The 25,076-nt window shown below is 43.3% G+C and overlaps 1 protein-coding gene across 2 annotated transcripts in view; it reads left to right on the top strand.

Moving 5' to 3' along the window:
• pisd (phosphatidylserine decarboxylase) overlaps positions 1 to 25,076 on the top strand; it is a 182,894-nt gene that overhangs the window by 6,995 nt on the left and 150,823 nt on the right. For both annotated transcript variants that reach the window (XM_072243234.1, XM_072243236.1), the window contains exon 2: positions 20,047 to 20,114. In XM_072243234.1, coding sequence (XP_072099335.1) covers positions 20,047 to 20,114 — 68 coding nt within the window. The remainder of the gene's footprint in view (positions 1 to 20,046; positions 20,115 to 25,076) is intronic.

The raw sequence follows: 25,076 nt of genomic DNA, 5'->3' as shown, positions 1-25,076 counted from the left end.
CCCCCCAGTTGGCTGGTTGGCAAGAATATTGTTAATGTCAAACCGGTCCGCGGTGCAGAAAAGGTTGAAGACCCCTGAAATAGAAGCTTCATAAAAAGACTGTGGCAACCTACCCAACTTAAAGGAGTCCAAAAAAATGCACATAAGTGAGGTATAAGCAGTGAGGAAAAAGCCTTATAAAATTCTGCAGAAAATCCATCAAGACCCAGAGCCTTCCCCGAGTGCAAGGAACGTACAGCCTCGGCAATTTCCTCATACGAAATAGGTTGATCCAACTGTTTTCGGTTATCAACAGAAAGTATAGGAATGTTTAATTGATCTAAAACATTATTCATTACAGTGTTATCTTTGGGAGGGTCAGAACTATAAAGTTTAGAATAAAATTCTTTAAAAATATCGTTTGTTTCTAAATGGTCAGTTATCCTATCACCATTGGCTTTACAAATCTCTTTAATTTGCTGTTTAACTATAAAGGTTTTTAATTGGTTAGCCAATAATTTACCTGTTTGGGCTCCGTGGATATAAAATTGACTTTTATCTTTAAAAAGTTGAGTTTCAATTGGATATGTTAAAAGAAGATCATATTTAGTTTGAATTTCAACACGCCTTTTATATAAAGCAGGATCTGGAGCCAAGGCATATTTTTGGTCTAATTGTTTTAACTGAGTATTTAACTCAATTCTCTCTTTATTAGCTTTTTTCTTGACACTTGCAGTATAGGAAATAATTTGACCTCTAATAAAAGCCTTAAAGGCATCCCATATAATAAGACTAGAAGTCTCTTCCAAAGTATTCTCTTCAAAAAAAAGAATAATTTGTCTCTCCAGAAATTTTACGAAATCTTTATCAAATAACAAAGTTAAATTAAAGATCTGGTTACTTGAGGAAGACCTGGGAGATTTAAAGATAAAAGCACCGGAGCATGATCTGAAACAGCAATTTCTTTATATTCACAGGATCGAACTAACGGAATCATTTGACTATCAATAAAAAAGTAATCAATCCTGGAATACGTATGATGGACATGAGAAAAAAACGAATACTCCTGATCTAGTGAATATAAGAAACGCCATACATAAACAATACAGCATTTCATTAAAAAAAATTGAATAAACAAAGCTGATTTATTAGGTGTCGCTGTTTCAAAGGATGACCTATCTAAAACTAGATCTAACCAGCAATTAAAATCTCCTCTCATCACCAATGAGTAAAGGCTCAAATCTGGCAGAAACGACAAAAAAAGCTCAAAAAATCCTGGATCATCTGTATCCGGAGCATACAGATTGGAAAATACCATTAATTTATTATTTAATTTTCCTGACACTATGATGAAACGCCCATTAGTATCAGACACTACCTTATGTTGGACAAAGGGAACTGTATTATCCATAAAAACCGAAACTCCCCTAGATTTAGCCTGGAAAGAGGAGTAAAAATGCAGTTCTTTCCAGCTACTGAAAAGACGTAAGTTGTCACAATTACGTACGTGTGTTTCTTGTGAAAAAAAAAACAATTGGGGCCTTAAGTGTTAATATAGGCAAAAATCTTATTCTGCTTCACAGGGTGATTTAATCCTTTCACGTTAAGACTGAGTAAGTTAATTGTATAATCCCATTATGAATACTATCTAATAGGGAAATTACATAGAACATAGAATAGTACAGCACGGTACAGGCCTTTTGGCCCACTATGTTGTGCCAACCCTTGAACCCTGCCTCCCATATAACCCTCCACCTTAAATTCCTCCATATCCCTGTCTAGTAGCCTCTTAAAATTCACCAGTGTATCTGTCTCCAGCACTGACTCAGGCAGTGCATTCCACGCACCAACCACTTGCTGACTAAAAAACCTTCCTCTAATATCCCCCTTGAACTTCCCACTCCTTACCTTAAAGCCATGTCCTCTTGTATTGAGCAGTGGTGCCCTGGGGAAGAGGCGCTGGCTGTCTACTCTATCTATTCCTCTTAATATCTTGTACACCTCTATCATGTCTCCTCTCATCCTCCTTCTCTCCAAAGAGTAAAGCCCTAGCTCCCTTAATCTCTGATCATAATGCATACTTTCTAAACCAGGCAGCAGCCTGGTAAATCTCCTCTGTACCCTTTCCAATGCTTCCACATCCTTCCTATAGTGAGGCGACCAGAGCTGGACACAGTACTCCAAGTGTGGCCTAACCAGAGTTTTATAGACCTTAAGACAAAGGAGCAGAAGTCGGCCATTCGGCCCATTGAGTCTGCTCCGCCATTTTATCATGAGCTGATCCATTCTCCCATTTAGTCCCACTCCCCCGCCTTCTCACCATAACTTTTGATGCCCTGGCTACTCAGATACTTACCAATCTCTGCCTTAAATACACCCAGTGACTTGGCCTCCACTGCTGCCCGTGGCAACAAATTCCATAGATTCACCACCCTCTGAATAAAAGTTTCTTCGCATTTCTGTTCTGAATGGGTGCCCTTCAATCCTTAAGTCATGCCCTCTTGTACTAGACTCCCCCATCATGGGAAACAACTTTGCCACATCCGCTCTGTCCATCCCTTTCAACATTCGAAATGTTTCTATGAGGTCTCCCCTCATTCTTCTAAACTCCAAGGAATACGGTCCAAGAGCGGACAAACGTTCCTCATATGTTAACTCTCTCATTCCCGGAATCATTCTAGTGAATCTTCTTTGTACCCTCTCCAACGTCAGCACATCCTTTTTTAAATAAGGAGACCAAAACTGCCCACAGTACTCCAAATGAGGTCTCACCAGCGCCTTATAGAGCCTCAACATCACATCCCTGCTCCTATACTCTATTCCTCTAGAAATGAATGCCAACATTGCATTTGCCTTCTTCACTACTGACTCAACCTGGAGGTTAACTTTAAGGGTATCCTGTACGAGGACTCCCAAGTCCCGTTGCATCTCAGAACTTTGAATTCTTTCCCCATTTAAATAATAGTCTGCCCATTTATTTTTTCTGCCAAAGTGCATAACCATACACTTTCCAACATTGTACTTCATTTGCCACTTCTCTGCCCATTCTTCCAATCTATCCAAGTCCCTCTGCAGACTCTCCGTTTCCTCAGCACTACCAGCCCCTCCACCTATCTTCGTATCATCAGCAAACTTAGCCACAAAGCCATCTATTCCATAATCCAAATCGTTGATGTACAATGTAAAAAGAAGCAGCCCCAACACGGACCCCTGTGGAGCACCACTGGTAACCGGCAGCCAACCAGAATAGGATCTCTTTATTCCCACTCTCTATTTCCTGCCAATCAGCCAACGCTCTATCCACGTATATAACTTTCCCGTAATTCCATGGGCTCATATCTTGTTAAGTAGCTTCATGTGTGGCACCTTGTCAAAGGCCTTCTGAAAATCCAAATATACAACATCCACTGCATCTCCCTTGTCTAGCCTACTGGTAATTTCCTCAAAAAATTGTAATAGGTTTGTCAGGCAGGATTTTCCTTTAAGGAACCCATGCTGAGTTCTGCCTATCTTGTCATATGCCTCCAGGTACTCTGTAACCTCATCCTTGACAATCGACTCCAACAACTTCCCAACCACCGATGTCAAGCTAACAAGTCTATAATTTCCTTTTTGCTTCCTTGCCCCCTTCTTAAATAGCGGAGTGACATTTGCAATCTTCCAGTCCTCCGGAACCATGCCAGAATCTATCGACTTTTGGAAGACCATCGCTGATGCCTCTGCAATCTCCACAGCTACTTCCTTCAGAACATGCGGATGCATTCCATCTGGTCCGGGAGGTTTATCTACCTTTAGACTATTCAGCTTACTGAGTACTTCCTCTGTCGTAATTGTGACTGCGCACACCCTTCCCTGCCACCCTTGAGTGTCCGGTATACTGCTGATGTCTTCCTCAGCGAAGACTGATGCAAAATGAATTCGTTCAGTTCCTCTGCCATCTCCTTATCTCCCATTACAATTTCTCCAGCGTCATTTTCTATTGGTCCTATATCTACTCTCACCTGTCTTTTACCCTTTATATACTTGAAAAAGCTTTTAGTATCCTCTTTGATATTATTTGCTAGCTTCCTTTCATAGTTAATCTTCTCCCTCTTAATGACCTTCTTGGTTTCCTTTTGTAAGGTTTTAAAAACTTCCCAATCCTCTGTCTTCCCACTAATTTTTGCTTCCTTGTATGCCCTCTCCTTTGCTTTAACTTTGGCTTTGACTTCTCTTGTCAACCACAGTTGCAACCTTTTTCAACTCGAAAATTTCTTCTTTTTTAGAATATACCTGTCTTGCACCTTCCTCACATCTCGCATAAACTCCAGCCACTGCTGCTCTGCTGTCTTTCCCGCCAGTTTCCCTTTCCAGTCAACTTTGGCCAGTTCTTCTCTCATACCACTGTAATTTCCTTTACTCCACTGAAATACCGACACATCAGATCTCGGCTTCTCTTTTTCAAATTTCACAGTGAACTCAATCATGTTATGATCACTGTCTCCTAAGGGTTCCTTCACCTCAATCTCTCTAATCACCTCCGGTTCATTACACAATACCCAATCCAGTACAGCCGATCCCCTAGTGGGCTCAACAACAAGCTGTTCTAAAAAGCCATCTCGCAGACATTCTTCGAATTCTCTCTCTTGAGATCCAGTGCCGACCTGATTTTCCCAATCCACTCGCATGTTAAAATCCCCCAGAATTATCATAACACTGCCCTTCTGACAAGCCTTTTCTATTTCTAGTTGACTGCAGCTGTTTGGAGGCCTGTAACTAACTGCCATCAGGGTCCTTTTACCCCTGCTATTTCTCAGCTCCACCCATAAAGATTCTGCACCTTCCGATCCTATATCACCTCTTTCTGATGATTTAATATCATTTCTTACCAATAAAGCCACGCCTCCCCCTCTGCCTACCTTCCTATCCTTCTGATACACCGTGTATCCTTGGACGTTCAGCTCCCAGAGACATGCATCCTTTAGCCAGGTCTCAGTGATGGCCACAATATCATACCTGCCAATCTGTACGACAAGATCATCCACTTTATTCCTTATGCTGCGTGCATTTAAGTATAACACCTTAAGACCAGTATTTGATACTTTCTGCTTTGATTTCACTGCAACTTTATTGCACTGCAACTCATCCCAATGGCTACAAATTTGCCCCATCACTTGCCTGTCTTTCCGGACATCTTTACTGCTCACTATCTTACATTTATTTCTGTTTTCCCCTTCCTCCGCTCTATCATTCCAGTTCCCGTCCCCCTGCCAAATTAGTTTAAACCCTCCCTAACAGCTCTGTTAAACTTTCCCGCCAGGATATTGGTCCCCTTCGGGTTCAGGTGTAACATGTCCTTTTTGAACAGGTCATACTTCCCCCAGAACAGATCCTAATTATCCAAGAATCTGAAGCCCTGCCCCCTGCACCAGTCTGTCAGCCACGCATTCATCTGCCTGATCCGACTATTCTTGCCCTCGCTAGCACGTGGCACAGGTAGCAATCACGAGATTACTACCCTGGAGGTCCTGCTTCTCAGCTTCCTTCCTAACTCCTGGAAATCTCTCTTCAGGACCTCCTCCTTTGTCCTATTTATGTCATTGGGACCAGCTGCTCACCCTCCCCCTTCAGAATATTCAGGACCTGATCCGAGACATCCCGTACCCTGGCACCTGGGAGGCAACACACCATGCGGGTATCTCTGTCAGGCTCGCAGAATCTCCTGTCTGTTCCCCTGACTGTGGAATCCCCTACGACTACCGCATTTCTCTTCTCCCTCCTTCTCTCCTGCACAACAGCGCCAGGCTCAGTGCCAGAGACCCGGTCACCGTGGGCGTCCCCTGTCAGGTCATCCCCCTCAACAGCATCCACAACAAGATATTTATTGCTGAGGGGGACAGCCACAGGTGTGCTGTCCGCTATCCGGGCATTTCCCTTCCCTCTCTTGACAGTGACCCAGCTTTCTGACCCCTGTTGCCTAGGGACGACTACCTCCCTGTAGCTCCTGTCTATCACCTCTTCACTTTCCCTGATAAGCAGTAGGTCATCAAGCTGCAGCTCCAGATCCCTAACACGGTCTCTGAGGAGCTGCATTTCAGTGCACCTGGCGCAGATGTGGCCATCAGGGAGGCTGGAGGTCTCCCAGGATTCCCACATCTGACACCCTGAACAAAGCACTAACCCTGCAGGCATGCTATCTAATTCTACAGGAATGAAACAGGAAAGATAAGTCTGCTCACCCACTTACCTCGCCAAACAAATGAACTTTTTAAACCGTTAGCTCATACCATTAACTGTGTGAGACCTGCTGTTCCTGTCTGTCCGGGCCGTTTAGCGAAGTGGGCGGGGGGGGGGGGGAGAAAAAAAAGAGTTGGTGCTTGCTCTCGCCTCTTCCCGTTTACTGTTGAAGCCAAAGCCCTACACTCTGCTCCCACTCACTCTGCTGCCCGCTGTATAGGGTGGTCTCCTTTTTAAACTCTCCGTGCTGTCCTGTTGACGTCACGTGCCTGCGCAGTCTGGTCCTTCTTGCACTCGAAGAAATTTTTTTTAAAACTGTCTTCCTTCAGAATTCAGCTCTCATGACGCTCTGTAGTCCCAATCCAAAAGAGAGCCGTTGGCAGCAACCTGCCTTTTTAAACTCTCCACCCTGTCCTGTTGACGTCACGCGCCTGTGCAGTCTCTGTCCTTCTTGCACTTGAAGAAGTTTTTAAAAAACTGCCTTCCTTCAGAATTCAGCTCCCACGACGCTCTGTAGTCCCGATCCAAAAGAGCTGCATCATTACTTCACGACTCTTAAACACTATCCCTCGACTTATGAAAGCTAACACCCCATAAGCTTTCTTAACTACCCTATCTATCTGTGAGGCAACTTGCAGGGATCTGTGGACATGTACCCCGAGATCCCTCTGCTCCCCCACACTACCAAGTAACCTACCATTTACTTTATACTCTGCCTTGGAGTTTGCCCTTCCGAAGTGTACCACCTCACACTTCTCTGGGTTGAACTCCATCTGCCACTTCTCAGCCCACTTCTGCATCCTATCAATGTCTCTCTGCAATCTTCGACAATCCTCTACACTATCTATAACACCACCAACCTTTGTGTCATCTGCAAACTTGCCAACCCACCCTTCTACCCCCACATCCAGGTCATTAATAAAAATCACGAAAAGTAGAGGTCCCAGAACCGATCCTTGTGGGACACCACTAGTCACAACCCTCCAATCTGAATGTACTCCCTCCACCACCACCCTTTGCTTTCTGCAGGCAAGCCAATTCTGAATCCACCTGGCCAAACTTCCCTGGATCCCATGCCTTCTGACTTACTGAATAAGCCTACCGTGTGGAACCTTGTCAAATGCCTTACTAAAATCCATGTAGATCATATCCACTGCACTACCCTCATCTATATGCCTGGTCACCTCCTTAAAGAACTCTATCAGGCTTGTTAGACACAATCTGCCCTGCAGAAAGCCATGCTGACCCTGATCAGACCATATTTCTCCAAATGCCCATAGATCCTATCTCGAAGAATCTTTTCCAACAGCTTTCCCACCACAGTCATAAGGCTCACTGGTCTGAAATTCCCGGACTATTCCTACTACCTTTTTTGAACAAGGGGACAACATTCGCCTTCCTCCAATCCTCCGGTATCATTCCTGTGGACAACGAGGACATAAAGATCCTAGCCAGAGGCTCAGCAATCTCTTCCCTTGCCTCATGGAGCAGCCTGGGGAATATTCCGTCAGGCCCCGGGGACTTATCCATCCTAATGTATTTTAACAACTCCAACACCTCCTCATCGTCATCAAGTTCCCTCTCATTGGTGAATACTGAAGAAAAGTATTCATTGAGGGCCTCGCTCACTTCCACAGCCTCTAGGCACATCTTCCCACCCTCATCTCTAATTGGTCCTACCTTTATTCCTGTCATTCTTTTGTTCTTCACATAATTGAAGAATGCCTTGGGGTTTTCCTTTACCCTACTTGCCAAGGCCTTTTCATGCCCAATTCTTGCTCTCCTCAGCCCCTTCTTAAGCTCCTTTCTTGCTACCCGATATTCCTTAATAGACCCATCTGATCCTTACTTCCTAAACCTCATGTATGCTGCTGCTTCCACCTGACTAGACTTTCCATCTCACTTGTCACCCATGGTTCCTTCACCCTACCATTCTTTATCTTCCTCACCGGGACAAATTTATCCCTAACATCCTGCAAGAGATCCCTAAACATCGACTGCATGTCCATAGTACATTTCCCTGCAAAAACATCATCCCAATTCACACCCACAAGTTCTAGCCTTATAGCCTCATAATTTGCCCTTCCCCAATTAAAAATTTTCCTGTCCTCTCCGATTTTATCCTTTTCCATGATAATGCTAAAGGCCAGGGAGCGGTGGTCACTGTCCCCCAGATGCTCACCCACTGAAAGATCTGTGACCTGACCTGGTTCATTACCTAATATTAGATCTACTATGGCATTCCCCCAGTCGGCCTGTCAACATACCGTGACAGGAATCCGTCCTGGACACACTTAACAAACTCTGCCCCGTCTGAACCGTTGGAACTAATCAGGTGCCAATCAATATTGGGGAAGTTAACGTCACCCATGATAACAACCCTGTTATTTTTGCACCTTTCCAAAATCTGCCTCCCAATCTGCTCCTTGTTATCTCTGTTGCTACCAGGGGGCCTATAGAATACTCCCAATAGAGTAACTGCTCCCTTCCTGTTCCTGACTTCCACCATACTGACTCAAAAGAGGATCCTGCTACATTACCCACCCTTTCTGTAGCTGTAATAGAATCCCTGGCCAGTAATGCCACCCCTCCTCCCCTTTTCCCCCCTCTCTATCCCTTTTAAAGTACTGAAATCCAGGAATATTGAGAATCTATTCCTGCCCTGGTGCCAGCCAAGTCTCTGTAATGGCCACTACATCATAATTCCATGTATGTATCCAAGCTCTTTGTTCATCACCTTTGTTCCTGATACTTGTTGCATTGAAGTACACACACTTTAGCCCTTCTACCTTACTACCTTTATACCCTTTATTCTGCTTCTCTTTCCTCAAAGCCTCTCTATATGTTAGATTTGGCTTTACTCCATGCACTGCTTCCGCTGCTCTATCGCTCCGAGTCCCATCCCCCTTGCAAATTAGTTTAAAGCCTCCCGTACCAAGCTTGCAAACCGACCTGCAAGGATATTGCTCCCCCTCGAGTTCAGGTGCAACCCATCCAATCTGTACAGATTGGATTAAAGTAATAACCAGTAAAATGAACTGGAAATTGAAGTAATGACCAGTAAAATGAACATTAAAATCAAACAATAAGCCTTGAAATAGAGTAACCAAGCAACAGATTTGGCTGACATCCAAAACAGCTCCCAGAAAGAGACACCCCCCCTCCCCCCTCCCAAAGTCAGAAGGCCAGCCAAAAGAAGGCTGGCAGCTACACGTTATGACATCACCCTCCCAAAACAACCTGCTGAATTTGACTCCTAATTAATTCCAAGGTCAACTGTATTGTAGACTAGACTAAATAACGGCCAAAAAAAACTTAACTCTCATAACAAGAACACAAATAGATTAATTATTACAGTTTCAAAACAATAGAACAAAAAATACCCAAACTAAGCCATATTGATAAAAAAAACTCAAAGTGTATAAAATAATAAAAAACTTATCAAAATTCATAACATATAATCACACTCGGTATTAACTCATTAAAATCTTATTCTCTAAGTAAAGCATTTAAATCACAAGGAAGTTTAGCTGCGAAGATTCACCAAAAGTAAGAGAAGCAGTTATTCATATAGCAAGGTACTAAACAGTCAATCCATTGTTTTTAAGAAATCCTGGGCTTCTTCACTCGAGCAAAACCATTCTTTAGAACCATCTTGCAGAGTGATTCTAAGACGAGCAGGATAATGAAGAGACGGCTTTAAACCTTTGTTAAAAAGTTCTGAAATAACCTCTGCATTTAGCATGCTCATTCACGACCTCGGGTGAAAAATCTCGACAATCCTAATCTTCTGACCCTCGTAATCAATAATTCCTCTTCGATGAGATTCACGAATTAAACGTTCCTTTGTTTGAAATTCATGGAAACAAATGATAACTGATTTGGGTTTGGCTCCCAGGGGTGGTCTGGGCACGGGCGATCTATGAGCTCGATCAATAGCTGGATTCAGCGGGAGGAGAAGATGGCAGCGCGTGCGCAGCTCTCTGGTGAAAAATGATGTCATATCTATTAAATAGGGGCCATGTACAATTTCTGATTTGATGGAGATAGACGTGAAAGCACAGAGGAACATCTGGAGAAATTTCTGAAATGCCCATCCGCTGCTGTCGTTACTGTGTGGTCGGGAATCTTTCGGAGGGTAGGCCTCAAAATCCCCAGCCTTGCCTGCTTTTGGCGACTGAGAAAGTGGTCGAATCGCTCGGACAGTACTCGATGTTGGAGAGCTGATCAGAGCTCCAAGTTTTCGGATGACTCAGAGTCGGGTTGTGGTCGGCATGACAGGGAGAGTTCTTCCTTCTCCCGTCTGCGTGAGATGTGGGACATTTGAGAAACTTTGAACTTTACTGTGCTCACGGACTTCTTCATCAAGTTATGGTATTGTTGCACTGTTGTAACTATATGTATCATTATGTGGTTTTGTCAGTTTTTTCAGTCTTGGTTTGTCCTGTGTTTTTGTGATATCACACCAGAGGAAATAATGTATCATATCTTAATGCATGCATTACTAAATGACAATAAAAGGGAACTACGTGTCTTCATAATCTAATCATAGGTGCAGACGGTAAGATTTTAGGAAATAATTGTACCAAAAAGCTTGCAAAGAATTCAGTAGGCTGATCACCTTCCGTTAGCTCTTCAAGACCCAGAATTCGTAGGTTATTTCTTCTGCTTCTGTTTTCTAAATCGATAATCTTCTGTCTTAATTTCTCATTAGATTTAGATTGTGTTTCACAGAGCTTTTGCAGGTCATCCATTCTTGCATCCAAAATCGTCAGAGTTTCTTCATTCTCTTCTATTCGTTTATCATGCTCAGTTAAGGTTTTTTGAATAGAATCCAATTTTGCGTCCATTAGTTCAAATTCAGATCTAAGTTGTTGGAACTCGTCGGAAGATTCTTTTCTGTGTTTTCAAAGCAAATCCATTATAGAATCCAAAGATGCAGGAGCATCTTCTTTTTTAGTACTTTTAGCACCCCTCGTACTCAATAGTATCACGTTTAAAAGTGAGGTTTCAAAACAGATTGGAAACAGTAATTAAGTGAGATAGGAGCGACTGCAAGAAGCTGTTATTCCATTCACAACCAGCAGAAGAGTTTACAGGAAAGATTATAGCTGGTTGGCAGAAGGAAAAGAGTAGGAATAAAAGGAGCCTTTTCTGATTGGCTGCTAGTGACCATGGTGTTCCACAGGGGTCTGTGTTGGGACTGATTTTTGTCAGTGATTTGGATGATGAAATTGATAGTTTTGTTACAAAGTTTACAGACGATATGAAGATAGGTGGAGGGGCAGGTAGTTTTCAGGAAGTAGATTACAGAAAGATTTAGACAGATTAGGAGAATGGGCAAAGAAATGGCAGATGGAATACAGTGTCTGGAAATGTGTGGTCATGCACTTTAATAAGGTAGACTATCTTCTAAATGGAGAGAAAATGCAAAACACTGAGACAGAAAGGGACTAGGGAGACTTTGTGTAGGATTCCCTAAAGGTTAATTTGCAGGTTAAGTCTGTGGTGAGGAAGGCAATCGCAATGTTAGCATTCATTTCAAGGGGACTATAATATAAAAGCATGGAAACTTTATAAAGCAACACACATCAAAGTTGCTGGTGAATGCAGCAGGCCAGGCAGCATCTCTGGGAAGAGGTACAGTCGACGTTTCAGGCCGAGACCCTTCGTCAGGACTAACTGAAGGAAGAGTTAGTAAGAGATTTGAAAGGGGGAGGGGGAGATCCAAAATGATAGGAGAAGACAGGAGGGGGAGAGATGGAGCCAAGAGCTGGGCAGGTGATTGGCAAAGGGGATATGAGAGGATCATGGGACAGGAGGCCCAGGGAGAAAGACGAGGGGGAACCCAAGGATGGGCAAGGGGTATATTTAGAGGGACAGAGGGAGAAAAAGGAGAGTGAGAGAAAGAATGTGTGTATAAAAATAAATAACGGATGGGGTACGTGGGGGAGGTGGGGCATTAGTGGAAGTTAGAGAAGTCAATGTTCATGCCATCAGGTTGGAGGCTACCCAGATGGAATATAAGGTGTTGTTCCTCCAACCTGAGTGTGGCTTCATCTTTACAGTAGAGGAGGCCGTGGATAGACATGTCAGAATGGGAATGGGATGTGGAATTAAACTGTGTGACCACTGGGAGATCCTGCTTTCTCTGGCAGACAGAGTGTAGGTGTTCAGCAAAGCGGTCTCCCAGTCTGCGTCGGGTCTCACCAATATATAGAAGGCCACATCGGGAGCACTGGACGCAGTATATCACCCCAGCCGACTCACAGGTGAAGTGTCGTCTCGCCTGGAAGGACTGTCTGGGGCCCTGAATGATGTTAAGGGAGGAAGTGTAAGGGCATGTGTAGCACTTGTTCCGCTTACAAGGATAAGTGCCAGGAGGGAGATCGGTGGGGAGGGATGGGGGGGGGGATGAATGGACAAGGGAGTTGCACAGGGAGCGATCCCTGCGGAAAGCTGGGGGGGGGGGAGGGAAAGATGTGTTTAGTGGTGGGATCCCGTTGGAGGTGGCAGAAGTTATGGAGAATAATATGTTGGACCCGGAGGCTGGTGGGGTGGTAGGTGAGGACCAGGGGAACTCTATTCCTAGTGGGATGGCGGGAGGATGGAGTGAGAGCAGATGTGCGTGAGATGGGGGAGATGCGTTTGAGAGCAGAGTTGATGGTGGAGGAAGGGAAGCCCCTTTCTTTAAAAAAGGAGGACATCTCCCTCGTGCTGGAATGAAAAGCCTCATCCTGAGAGCAGATGCGGCAGAGACGGAGGAATTGGGAGAAGGGGATGGCATTTTTGCAAGAGACAGGGTGAGAAGAGGAATAGTCCAGATAGCTGTGAGAGTCAGTGGGCTTATAGTGGATAAGCTGTCTCTGGAGATAGAGACAGAAAGATCTAGAAAGGGGAGGGAGGTGTCGGAAATGGACCAGGTAAACTTGAGGGCAGGGTGAAAGTTGGAGGCAAAGTTAATAAAGTCAACGAGCTCAGCATGCGTGCAGGAAGCAGCACCAATGTAGTCGTCGATGTAGCAAAGGAAAAGTGGGGGACAGATACCAGAATAGGTATGGAACATAGATTGTTCCACAAAGCCAACAAAAAGGCAGGCATAGCTGGGACCCATATGGGTGCCCATAGCTACACCTTTAGTTTGGAGGAAGTAGGAGGAGCCAAAGGAGAAATTATTAAGAGTAAGGACTAATTCCGCTAGACGGAGCAGAGTGGTGGTAGAGGGGAACTGATTAGGTCTGGAATCCAAAAAGAAGCGGAGAACTTTGAGACCTTCCTGATGGGGGATGGAAGTATATAGGGACTGGACATCCATGGTGAAAATAAAGCGGTGGGAGCCAGGGAACTTAAAATCATCGAAAAGTTTAAGAGCGTGAGAAGTGTCACGAACATAGATAGGAAGGGATTGGACAAAGGGGGATAAAACCGTGTCGAGGTATGCAGAAACGAGTTTGGTGGGGCAGGAGCAAGCTGAGACAATAGGTCTGCCAGGACAGGCAGGTTTGTGGATCTTGGGTAGGAGGTAGAAACGGGAAGTGCGAGGTGTAGGAACTATAAGGTTGGTAGCAGTGGACAGGAGATTCCCTGAGCAGATAAAGTCGGTGATGGTGTGGGAGACAATGGCCTGGTGCTCCTTAGTGGAGTCACGATCGAGGGGTAAATAAGAGGAGGTATCCTCTTTATAAAGCATTGGTGTGGCCTCACTTAGAATATTGTGAGCAGGTTTGGGCCCCTTATCTTAGAAAGGATGTGCTGAAACTGGAGAGGGTTCAAAGGAGGTTCACAAAAATGGTTCCACGATTGAATGGCTTGTCATATGAAGAGTGTCTGATAGCTCTGGGCCTGCATTCGCTAGAATTCAGAAGAATGAAACCTATCGTATGGTAAAAGGCCTTGTTAAGATAGATGTGGAGAGGATGTTTCCTATAGTGGGAGAGTCTAAGATCAAGAGGACACAGCCTCAGAATAGAGGGGTGTCCTTTTAGAGCGGAGATGATGGAGGAATTTCTTTAGCCAGAGAGTGGTGAATCTGTGGAAGCCTTTGCCACAGGTGGCTGTGGAGGCCAAGACTTTATGTATATTTAAGGCAGAGGTTGATAGATTCTTGATTGGTCAGGGCATATGGGGATACAGGGAGAAAGCAGGAGATTGGGGCTGAGAGAAAAATTGGATCAGCCATGATGAAATGGCGGAGCAGACTGGATGTGCCAGATGGCCTAGTTCTGCTCCTATACCTTATGGTCTTATCAATACTGCAGATACCCAGCTCCATTTTATCATCCTGTCCCTTGGTATTTTTATATCTCTACATTAAACCTATCTGTTTGCCATCTGGTTTCAAAATTATCAGCTGTTTCTTCCAGCTAAATATTGAGAACACCAAAGCTTTGGCTCATATCAGAAACTCCTCACAACCAATTTGATCCTTCCTTCTGGTCACTCTCAGACAGAACCATATTTTTGTGTGTTTATCTTGTTTGATGGAGCTGTCTCCATCACAAAGACACTCTGCATAAACCTTTTCAATATTCCTACCAAGGCTATTTTGTTCTCTCTTGACATTCATTGACAATACCCATGCCAAATTATTTTCTCAAAGGCATCGAGGAATGGCAATAAATGCTGGCCTTGTGTGCCTTGAATCAATAAAATCAAGATAGTGTGTGGTTTATTACATCCAAGCTCAGCTATATTAGTGCAATTCTGCCTGGTCTCTTTCATTCTCTGAAAAAAAATTGTGAGTTCAATATTCTTCTGTCCTTATCCCAGGAATTGTTTGTGCATCATCTTTGTGTAATAACCTAAGTTGATGATTGGCCCACTGTAATGTCTATGGAGGGAAATAGACAGTTGAAGTTTGAGGCTGAGACACTTCATCTGGACTGGAAAGGGAGGGGGCTGAAACCAGAGTAAGAGGGGAGGAGGAGAAGTAGAAGCTGGTAGGTGATGGGTACTAGCTTTGACTCTTCCCTCTTCCCATACCGCCACCTTCTATCTGCCCCCTTCCTTTCCTGACCCAATGAAAGGTGTCAGTCTGAAATGTGGACTGTTTATTTACCTCCATTGATGCCTTACCTGCTGAGTTCTTCCAGTGTGTTGATCAAGATATCCAGCATTTCTAGAATCTCTTGTGGTCCACTGTAATGTCCTCCTGCCAACTTTCAAGAACTCTGCATTGTTTTTGTCCATTTGCCACTTCCTTAGCATCATCACTGACTGGACTCAAAGACCTCAAGTTCACAGGCTAAATGTGTGGGTTCCATTCTGTGGTCCTTTGAGACCTACTGTGGCCACTTAATATTGCCTCTTTTGGAATGCGTGTTTTATCTCATCATGTTCTTCTAAAGCATCATGGCATTTTCAAGCTGTAAATGCAAATTATTTCTTGTAATGCTCTATGATAATAGTATGTAGGGTAAAAGGTGTTAACAAACATAAAGCACTACAGCACAGCACAGGCCCTTTGGCCCACTATGTTGTGCTGACCCTATAACCTACTGTTAAGATCAATCTCACCCTTCCCTCCTACAGAGCCCTCCATTTTCCTATCATCTATGTGCCCGTCTAAGAGTTTCTTAAATGTCCCTAATGTATCTGCCTCGACCACCACTCACCACTCTCTTAGTAAAGAACTTGCCTCTAACGTCCCCTCTATAGTTTCCTCCAATCACTTAAAATTACACATCACCCTTTAGAACATAGAATAGTACAGCACAGTACAGGCCCTTTGGCCCACAACATTGTGCCAACCCTCAAACCCTGCCTCCCATATAAGCCCCCAACTTAAATTCCTCCATATACCTGTTCAGTAGTCTCTTAAACTTCACCAGTGTATCTGCCTCCACCACTGATTCAGGCAGTGCATTCCACGCACCAACCACTCTCTGAGTAAAAAACCTTCCTCTAATATCCCCCTTGAACTTCCCACCCCTTACCTTAAAGCCATGTCCTCTTGTATTGAGCAGTGGTGCCCTGGGGAAGAGGCGCTGGCTATCCACTCTATCTATTCCTCTTATTATCTTGTACACCTCTATCATGTCTCCTCTCATCCTCCTTCTCTCCAAAGAGTAAAGCCCTAGCTCCCTTAATCTCTGATCATAATGCATACTCTCTAATCCAGGCAGCATCCTGGTAAATCTCCTCTGTACCGTTTCCAATGCTTCCACATCCTTCCCTTAGTGAGGTGACCAGAACTGGACACAGTAATCTAAGTGTGGCCTAACCAGAGTTTTATAGAGCTGCATCATTACATCGTGACTCTTAAACTCTATCCCTCGACTTATGAAAGCTAACACCCCATAAGCTTTCTTAACTACCCTATCCACCTGTGAGGCAACTTTCAGGGATCTGTGGACATGTACCCCGAGATCCCTCTGCTCCTCCACACTACCAAGTATCCTGCCATTTACTTTGTACTCTGCCTTGGAGTTTGTCCTTCCAAAGTGTACCACCTCACAATTCTCCGGGTTGAACTCCATCTGCCACTTCTCAGCCCACTTCTGCATCCTATCAATGTCCCTCTGCAATCTTTGACAATCCTCTACACTATCTACAACACCACCAACCTTTGTGTCGTCTGCAAACTTGCCAACCCACCCTTCTACCCCCACATCCAGGTCGTTAATAAAAATCACGAAAAGTAGAGGTCCCAGAACAGATCCTTGTGGGACACCACTAGTCACAATCCTCCAATCTGAATGTACTCCCTCCACCAGGACTCTCTGCCTTCTGCAGGCAAGCCAATTCTGAATCCACCTGGCCAAACTTTCCTGGATCCCATGCCTTCTGACTTTCTGAATAAGCCTACGGTATGGAACCTTGTCAAATGCCTTACTAAAATCCATATAGATCACATCTACTGCACTGCCCTCATCTATATGCCTGGTCACCTCCTCAAAGAACTCTATCAGGCTTGTTAGACATGATCTGCCCTTCACAAAGCCATGCTGACTGTCCCTGATCAGACCATGATTTTCTAAATGCCCAGAGATCCTATCTCTAAGAATCTTTTCCAACAGCTTTCCCACCACAGACGTAAGGCTCACTGGTCTATAATTACCCGGACTATCCCTACTACCTTTTTTGAACAAGGGAACAACATTTGCCTCCCTCCAATCCTCCGGTACCATTCCCATGGACAACGAGGACATGAAGATCCTAGCCAGAGGCTCAGCAATCTCTTCCCTCGCCTTGTGGAGCAGCCTGGGGAATATTCCGTCAGGCCCCGGGGACTTATCCGTCCTAATGTATTTTAACAACTCCAACACCTCCTCTCCCTTAATATCAACATGCTCCAGAACATCAACCTCACTCATATTGTCCTCACCATCATCAAGTTCCCTCTCATTGGTGAATTCCGAAGAGAAGTATTCATTGAGGACCTCACTCACTTCCACAGCCTCCAGGCACATCTTCCCACCTTTATCTCTAATTGATCCTATCTTCACTCCTATCATCCTTTTTTAAAATTATTATTTTGCTTCCCTCAAGTATATGATGATTTATGTGATGATGAAAGTAATACTAACCCCATACAAATGTTTAGGATGAACAATTTTCCTGTCGCCTTTGGCCTTCCTGCCATACCGGTCTCTCAACACTGTGTTTCCTTATTATATCTTGGTCAGTGGCTCCAAAAGCAACTCATTGTATTTCTGATGAGGAAATCGCTGTAGTCAACGATGGGGAAAATACTGCCAACTCATCTCTGATTTAATATATATTTGTTTGATTTGATTATTTTGAATTATCCAGTGGTCTGAAATGGGTATTTTTAATGTGGTTAAACTGAACATTGTCGTGGCAAAAGTATAACTGCGTACTGCCTCTCACCCCAGCCAAGGCGTGCACTTCATTACTTCTTGTTATATGTCCCAGTGGACATTTTTGTGATTAGTGCATGATGTAGTTCCAGGCCAAGATGATGCTGTTGAAAATGTTAAAGTCTGAAGGTGAACACAGTGTTTTCAGGCAGAATTTTTTTTCTGCTTTTAACATATTGGACACTGACTAAGGATATTGCACATTTGGTTTTCATTGTCATATCAATGTAAGGATTAAGTAGGATTTAATCTGTCTATGCCACCCCGAGCTACCTGCCAACCTAGTCATAATATGGGAGCCCAAGCATGGGAGGATGAACCTGGGTGCCCTCCCAAGACTATGGTCAACACGCTCCTAGAAGACAGCGGCACGGCTAATGTAGATGAACTGAACACACTGATGAGGGAGAAGTGGAGAGTCCGTCATCGTGCCCGACGCCGGCCCCCTAGGCCTGAGTCAACGTAGTAGTAGTCATAGTCATACTTTATTGATCCCGGGAGAAATTGGTTTAGTCGTAGTAGTAGTAGTAATCTGTATCCCAAATGGCAGATATCAAGAATTAGAAGTCTCCTAGTAACTTTAATCTTTCACACAATTGGATTTGGCTCCAAGATGTAAAAATCTACTCATAGGCCTATGTGATATCCTTTGTCACAGGGGTGGTGAACTAATGGCATGCATGCCCAAGATGTCACACACAAACATGTTATTAGTGCATGGCATGCAGTGGTGCCACTCGATTGTTTAAGGCCCACCCATAATAAGAAAAAAATACATAATCATTATCTTTTCTGCCAGATGATACACTAAATGATTTTTTTTTACAACCTGAAAGCAGTGAGATGTTTTCACAGAAAACGTCTCACACCTGCTTGGTGCTAGCTAGACAGTTAGAAAGCATATGACATTGGGCGATATATTTCGAAATCCTTACAGATCTGGTACTTGCATCAGCATTTTGATAGTAAATGGTTACAATAACAATACTATTTAGAAATGATGTTCTTTCAATTGATTTTTAAAAAGAATATTATTAATTCTTGAATTGGTTTTCTAAAATTCTTCATTTATTTCAACCTGTCTGTTATACTTTTATTGATAGTAAAACAATAAAACTAATCATCTTTTTTCCCCTTAAAGTCCTTAATTATTGTTATTAATTCATTAATCTCTGCTCAAAATTAACATAGCACATGAGAGATTTTTTTAGATTATTGCCAATTTGGGCATATTCTCTCAAAAAGGTTCGTCAACCCTATTTCAAGGACAAGATTTGTGCTCTCTGGGGCAAACAGTTTGCACCTTATTGTTTTGTTCTGAACTCCACTATTCATTTTAATTTTCTTCTTCCCAAGCTGGAGAGGAATCTGTGCGGTTAGTCCCAATTAAATGTTAAAACATAATCTTTCACAAGTTTTTGTACAAAAAATACTCTATGAATGTGGTACCTACTGGGGTTAAGGATGTTTCATGAAGTGTCACTGTTTAATTCATTTAATCTCTGAACTAGATCATCCCAGAGTCGGCTTTGTAAATATTGCAAATGAGTGATATTGTCTCGTTACAACAGGTTTGTTTAGCTCTAGGTCTGGTACCAGGTGAATGAGTATCAGAACAAAACACAGAAGTAAAATTTTGCCTTAGTAATGAGAGCTATTTTCAACTCATGCTGTGTTCTGGACCTGCATTTTAAGTTTCCAAATTGGTTGGAAGCCTGGCTGTGAAAGGTTGAGGGTTTGGCATGGGGCTAGCAACTCCATCCTGTAAAAACCCAAAGCTACTGAAACAGAAGCTTCAAAGACCTCATCCCTGGGTGAGGAGAGATCTTCGAAGATGGGCTACACCTGGGGACAACTTAAAGAAATGTCCCAGGACAGAGGACTCTGGCGAGCTGTTGTTAGTGGTCTCAGCCCCACTAGGGATGATGGGCTTTAAAAGAAGAAGAAATAGGTTGATTTCTGTGGCTGTTTTGTACAAGCTAATAGATTTTGCAACATTTTAATGGTGTTCTCTTTCATTCCTTCCTAGTTTAAGGCCATTATGGTGTGTGCATCTCCCTTGTTATTCAAGGGTCCCCATCCGAAGGTTTTCCAACTGTAAGTATATTGTTGTCCCAGCTACTTTTTAAGGTAGATTTTAATTGGTCTTAGGAGGTGTGACCTTTAAGGGAACTACTGATTTCCCAAAGGCAATGACTGGTACACAAGAACATGGGTGATGGGCCAATTTGCCCAGCACAAAATCCCATAAAATACATTTAAGTAAAAGATTAGTTAATCCATGTTTATAATATTTGCTGGTTGGGGAGGGAGAGGTACAATGCTCAAGGTTCTCAGACCAAAATATTAACTGTTTACTCCCCTCTGTAGATGCTGCTTGACCTGCTGAGTTCCTCCAGCATTTTGTATGTTACAATTGCAGTAGTAACTGGATAGCATTTCTGTCTGTGCAGCACACTCTCAATGCTGCATTGTAATATCAACTTGAATTATGTGTTCAAGTAATGCTACCATGGACCTTAAACCTTCAACATCCTCATTAAAAGCTGAAGATGCTATCTGCTAAATCTAGGTACTTTTGAGCTACTTTAACTCAAAATTTCCTTAACTATGCTCTGGCTGAAATGCAGTCAGTACTTATCAACATCAAAGGTTCAAAGTACGTTCATTATCAAAGTCTGTGTGCAGTATACAAGCCTGAGATTCATCTTCCCACAAACAGCCATGAAACAAAGAAAACCATGAATCTTGTTCAAAGCTAAACATTAACACCTCACGTGCAAAAAATAATTGTGCAAACAACAAAAAAAGAGTGAAAAACACAGAATATAAAATGCAAAATTGAAAGAATCTATGGCATGTTCAGTTTAACTCAGTTCAGTTCAATCTCGTCCTGTGTTGTTCATTACTTGTGAGCCACTCTGATCAAAAATTGCCCAAAATAGCAAAACAAAAGAGAAGTGACCAGAAACACATCATAACTTGAACTCCAGAGTCCAATCCACAAACCGCATCGATTAAACCTTGCCCAAGACTGAGGACTCCAGCGCAATCCTCTGGCAGCATTGAGCAAGAGGGTGAGAGAGAGAGAGACCATTTGAATACAGGGACCTTCCTCTGGGAGCAGTGAGCGAGAGGCTGGTTGATGGCCCTGAACACCAGCTTGTCTCGAAGCTTTAATTGGTGAGATTGGTGAGAAACAGAGTCAATCATGGGCTCATGCCCCGTCTCCAGGCTTTTCGGCTTTGAGGCTGCACGCTTCACTCAAAAACTCACTGAACATCCTTGGAGACAGCAAAGTGCCACATTGCTCAATCAGCCTGAAAACACACCACCAAAATGTAGATCGCAGGCTCCACCAGTAGCAGAACCACATTTGAAAGAAAAAGAAGATGTAAAAGAAGTGAAAGTAGTTTCATGAACTGCCTGGAGGATGTCACCCTTGGTCGTGTTGTTCGCTGGCGCCATCTTCTTCAGGATTACATCTTCAAGGTCAGGTTGCATGCCATCGAGGAAGGTTCAAAGGAATTACAAAGTGTATGCACTGCCATAGTGTATGCACAGAGTATGCAGTGATCTTGACAAGTTTAGATCCTACTGACGAAGTTTGAGGAGCAGACAGACTGGTTCCTAGTTCAAATCTCAACATCCACCTTTAGAAGATCAATTATGACCATTCAGAAGTGGAGCTGATAGGAGCTAGAACAACTTGATATCTCTGTAGCCAGGAGGACCTGCCAATATTTCTACTGTGAAAGAATTAGAGCATCTGATTTCCAAACTGAATAACATCTTGTACATTGGGATTACTCATTAACAGATGCAGTGACAAGCTCCAGCACACTTAGTTCTTCTACATATAATTTCCCATCACCTGGGTTCAAATAATCCAGGAGATGATGAAGACGTGCGTAACCGTTGCCTGGCTGTAACTGCAAAGCTTTACTGATTAGTTTTGAAAGCTAATTAAAAATTTGCCAACTGCAGTCAGCCTTGAGCAGACGTTTATAAATATCAAGATCCAACTGTCCCAGCAAAGTAGACAATTCTTTATCATTTAGAGTCATAAAGCAATAACAGCACCAATGCAGACCATTCGGTCCAAGTCCATGTTGACCACGGTGCCCATCATCTATCTCAATTTTCTGTGTTGGAGTCACCTATTTGTCTAAGACCCCCCACCCCCCCCACGTTCCAAGTTCTTCATAAATGATCCTCTTACACCTGCCTCAAATTCTTCTGGCAGCTTATTCTATGTGTTCACTATTCTCTACCTAAAAAAAAAAATTGCCCCTCAACTCCCTTTTAGATCTTTCCCCTTTCACCTTATACCTATGCCTGCTAGTTTATGACTCCCCAGCTCTGGCCGTCCAGTTTATCCGTGCCACCCATGATCTTGTAAATGTCTTTGAAGTCACTTCTCATTCGCAGACAATAAAGATCCAGCACGAGCATTCTTTCCATATAATTCTGGCCCCCTATTCCAGGTGAGAGAGGGAAAAGGGGATGGGGAATGGTGAAGGAGAGTGGGGGAGGGGCATTACCAGAAGTTTGAGAAGTCAATGTTCATGCCATCAGGTTGGAGGCTACCCAGACGGAATATAAGGTGTTGTTCCCCCAACCTGAGTGTGGCCTCATTCCCAATCCATTCTGATATGTCAATCCATGGCCGCCTCTACTGTTGCGATGAGGCCATGAAGCTATACATAAAGATTGACACACAACTAATGTGCAAAAAAAGACAAATTGTGAAATGTAGCAGTTTTAGGTGACTTTCTGAACCTACACAAACTTCTGAGAAAGTTAGAAATACTGTCGTGCTTTCTTTGTGATGGTATTTGCATGCTGGCCCCAGGACAGGTCCTCTGATATAATAATGCCAAGGAATTTAAATTATCTAACCCTCTGCACCTTCAATCCCTTAATGAGGATTGGCTCGTGGACCTCTGGTTTCTTCTTCCAATAGTTAATAATCAGCTCTTTGGTTTTGATTACTTTAGTTGAGAGGTTGCTGTTGTGACAACATTTGACTGGATTTTCAATCAGATTTACTGGTGCACAAAGCAGATGATGGTTGAGCAAATTATTCCTTGATCAACAAATGGATTAAAGGGTGTGACTCTGTCATGTCGATATGAGCAATGAATCAAGAGGTGGGATTTTAACAGACGTGTTCATCCCCAAGCAGACAGGGTAGAACAGTGCAAGATGATACTGAAATTATTGCAAATGCTGTGTGAATATTTCTAGTGCGTCTCCTAAAGGCTCCAGCTGCTGGCACCTAGTGAATTTGATTAATTTTAGTGATGTTAAGAAAGAGACTTAAGGGCAAATGCTACAATGATTGTCTCCTCAATGTAGAAAAGCCTGTATTAGAGATGCTGGTTGTCTCTTCAAAGCTGTTCCAAGGTTTCTGTGATTTTGGTATCTACTCAACAAAATGAGAAGGTTGGTCAGGAACTTCTTGTCAGGTCTATTTCTGTTTCATCTGGAAGTTGCTGCACAGTGACAGAGCCCATTAAATTCAAAGTTCAAATAAATTATTATCAAAGTACAAATATGTCACCATACACAATCCTGAAATTCATTTTCTTGTGGGTATAATCAGTAAATCCATAATAGAATAATAACCATAATAGAATCAATGAAGGACAACAACAACTAGGGTGTTCAACCAGTGTGTAAAAGACACAAATTGTGCAAACATTAAAAAAAAAGAGAGAAATAATAAATAAATAAGGAACAGATATCGGAAACAGGAGATGAAGAATCCTCAAAAGTGAGTCAATATGTTGTGGGAACATTTCAGTGATGGGGCAGGTGAAGTTGATTGAAGTTATCCCCTTTGGTTCAAGAGCCTGATGGTTGAGTAATAACTATTCGTAACCTGGCTGCGAGTCTTGATGCTCCTGTACGTTTCTTCTGATGGGATTAATTAGGGTTAAATAGGTTATTATTGGCTGGGAGTCTGTACTGGTGAGGTGCTGCAAATATTGATGCTCACACTCTATTTCAGTACTGAAAGATTGAAAATCATTGGAGAGATCACATTGCCTTGTACATGAAGGCACTAACATAGGTTTGTGGTGTGGAAGGGAAAGAGGGAGAAGAGTGGAGCGGTAATGATAGGGGATTCAGTGGTGAGGGGAACAGACAAGAAATTCTGTGGATGTGAATGGGACACCCGGATAGTATGTTGCCTCCCAGGTGCCAGAGTCACGGACATTTTGGATCACGTCCACAATATTTTGGAGTGGAAGGTTATGTACCAGTGACATAGGAAGGAAAATCAAAGAGCTAGGTAGAAAGCTGAGAAGCAGGACCTCCCAGGTAGTAATTTCTGGATTGCTGCCTGTGCCACGCGCCAGTGGGAATAGAAACAGGATGATCTGGCTAATTAATGTGTGGCTGAGAAGCTGGTGCAGGGGGCAGAACTTCAGGTTCTTGGATCATTGGGATCTCTCTGGGGGAGGTATGATCTGTTCAAAAATGATGGGCTGCACCTGAACCCGCGGGGAACCAATATTCTTGCAGGCAGGGTTGTTAGAGATCTTGGGGAGGGCTTAAACTAATTTGGCAGGGGGAACCGGAGTGAAGGGACTCAGGATAGGACGGAAGGTAAAAAATCAAAGGTAGCATCCAGTCAGGCTGTCAGGAAAGGCAGGCAGATGATGAGACATAATTGCAGCTAGCAGGGTGAATATCAGTGCATTAGGGGTGCAGAATCAAAAAGGTAGCAAATACATTATTCAAAGTGTTACATCTCAATGTATGGAGATCTTATTACACTTTTACAGAATTTCAGGTATGATGATGTGGCCATCACTGAATCATGGCTGAAGGATGGTTGTAGTTGGGAGCTAAGTGTCCAAGGTTACACGTTGTATTGGAGGAATTGGAAGGTAGGCAAAGGGGGTGGTGTGACTCAGGTGGTAAAGAATGGTATCAAATCAGCAGAAAGATGTGACATAGGATCGGAAGATGTTAAATCTTTGTGGGTTGAGTTAAGAAGCTGCAAAGGTAAAAGGATACTGATGGCAGTTATATACAGGCCTCCCA

This window comes from Mobula birostris, chromosome 25 (genome assembly GCF_030028105.1).
Source record: "Mobula birostris isolate sMobBir1 chromosome 25, sMobBir1.hap1, whole genome shotgun sequence".
NCBI classification, from domain to species: Eukaryota; Metazoa; Chordata; class Chondrichthyes; order Myliobatiformes; family Myliobatidae; genus Mobula; species Mobula birostris.
Note: the sequence above shows the minus strand (reverse complement) of the source record. Positions and strands in the feature narration are given on the sequence as shown.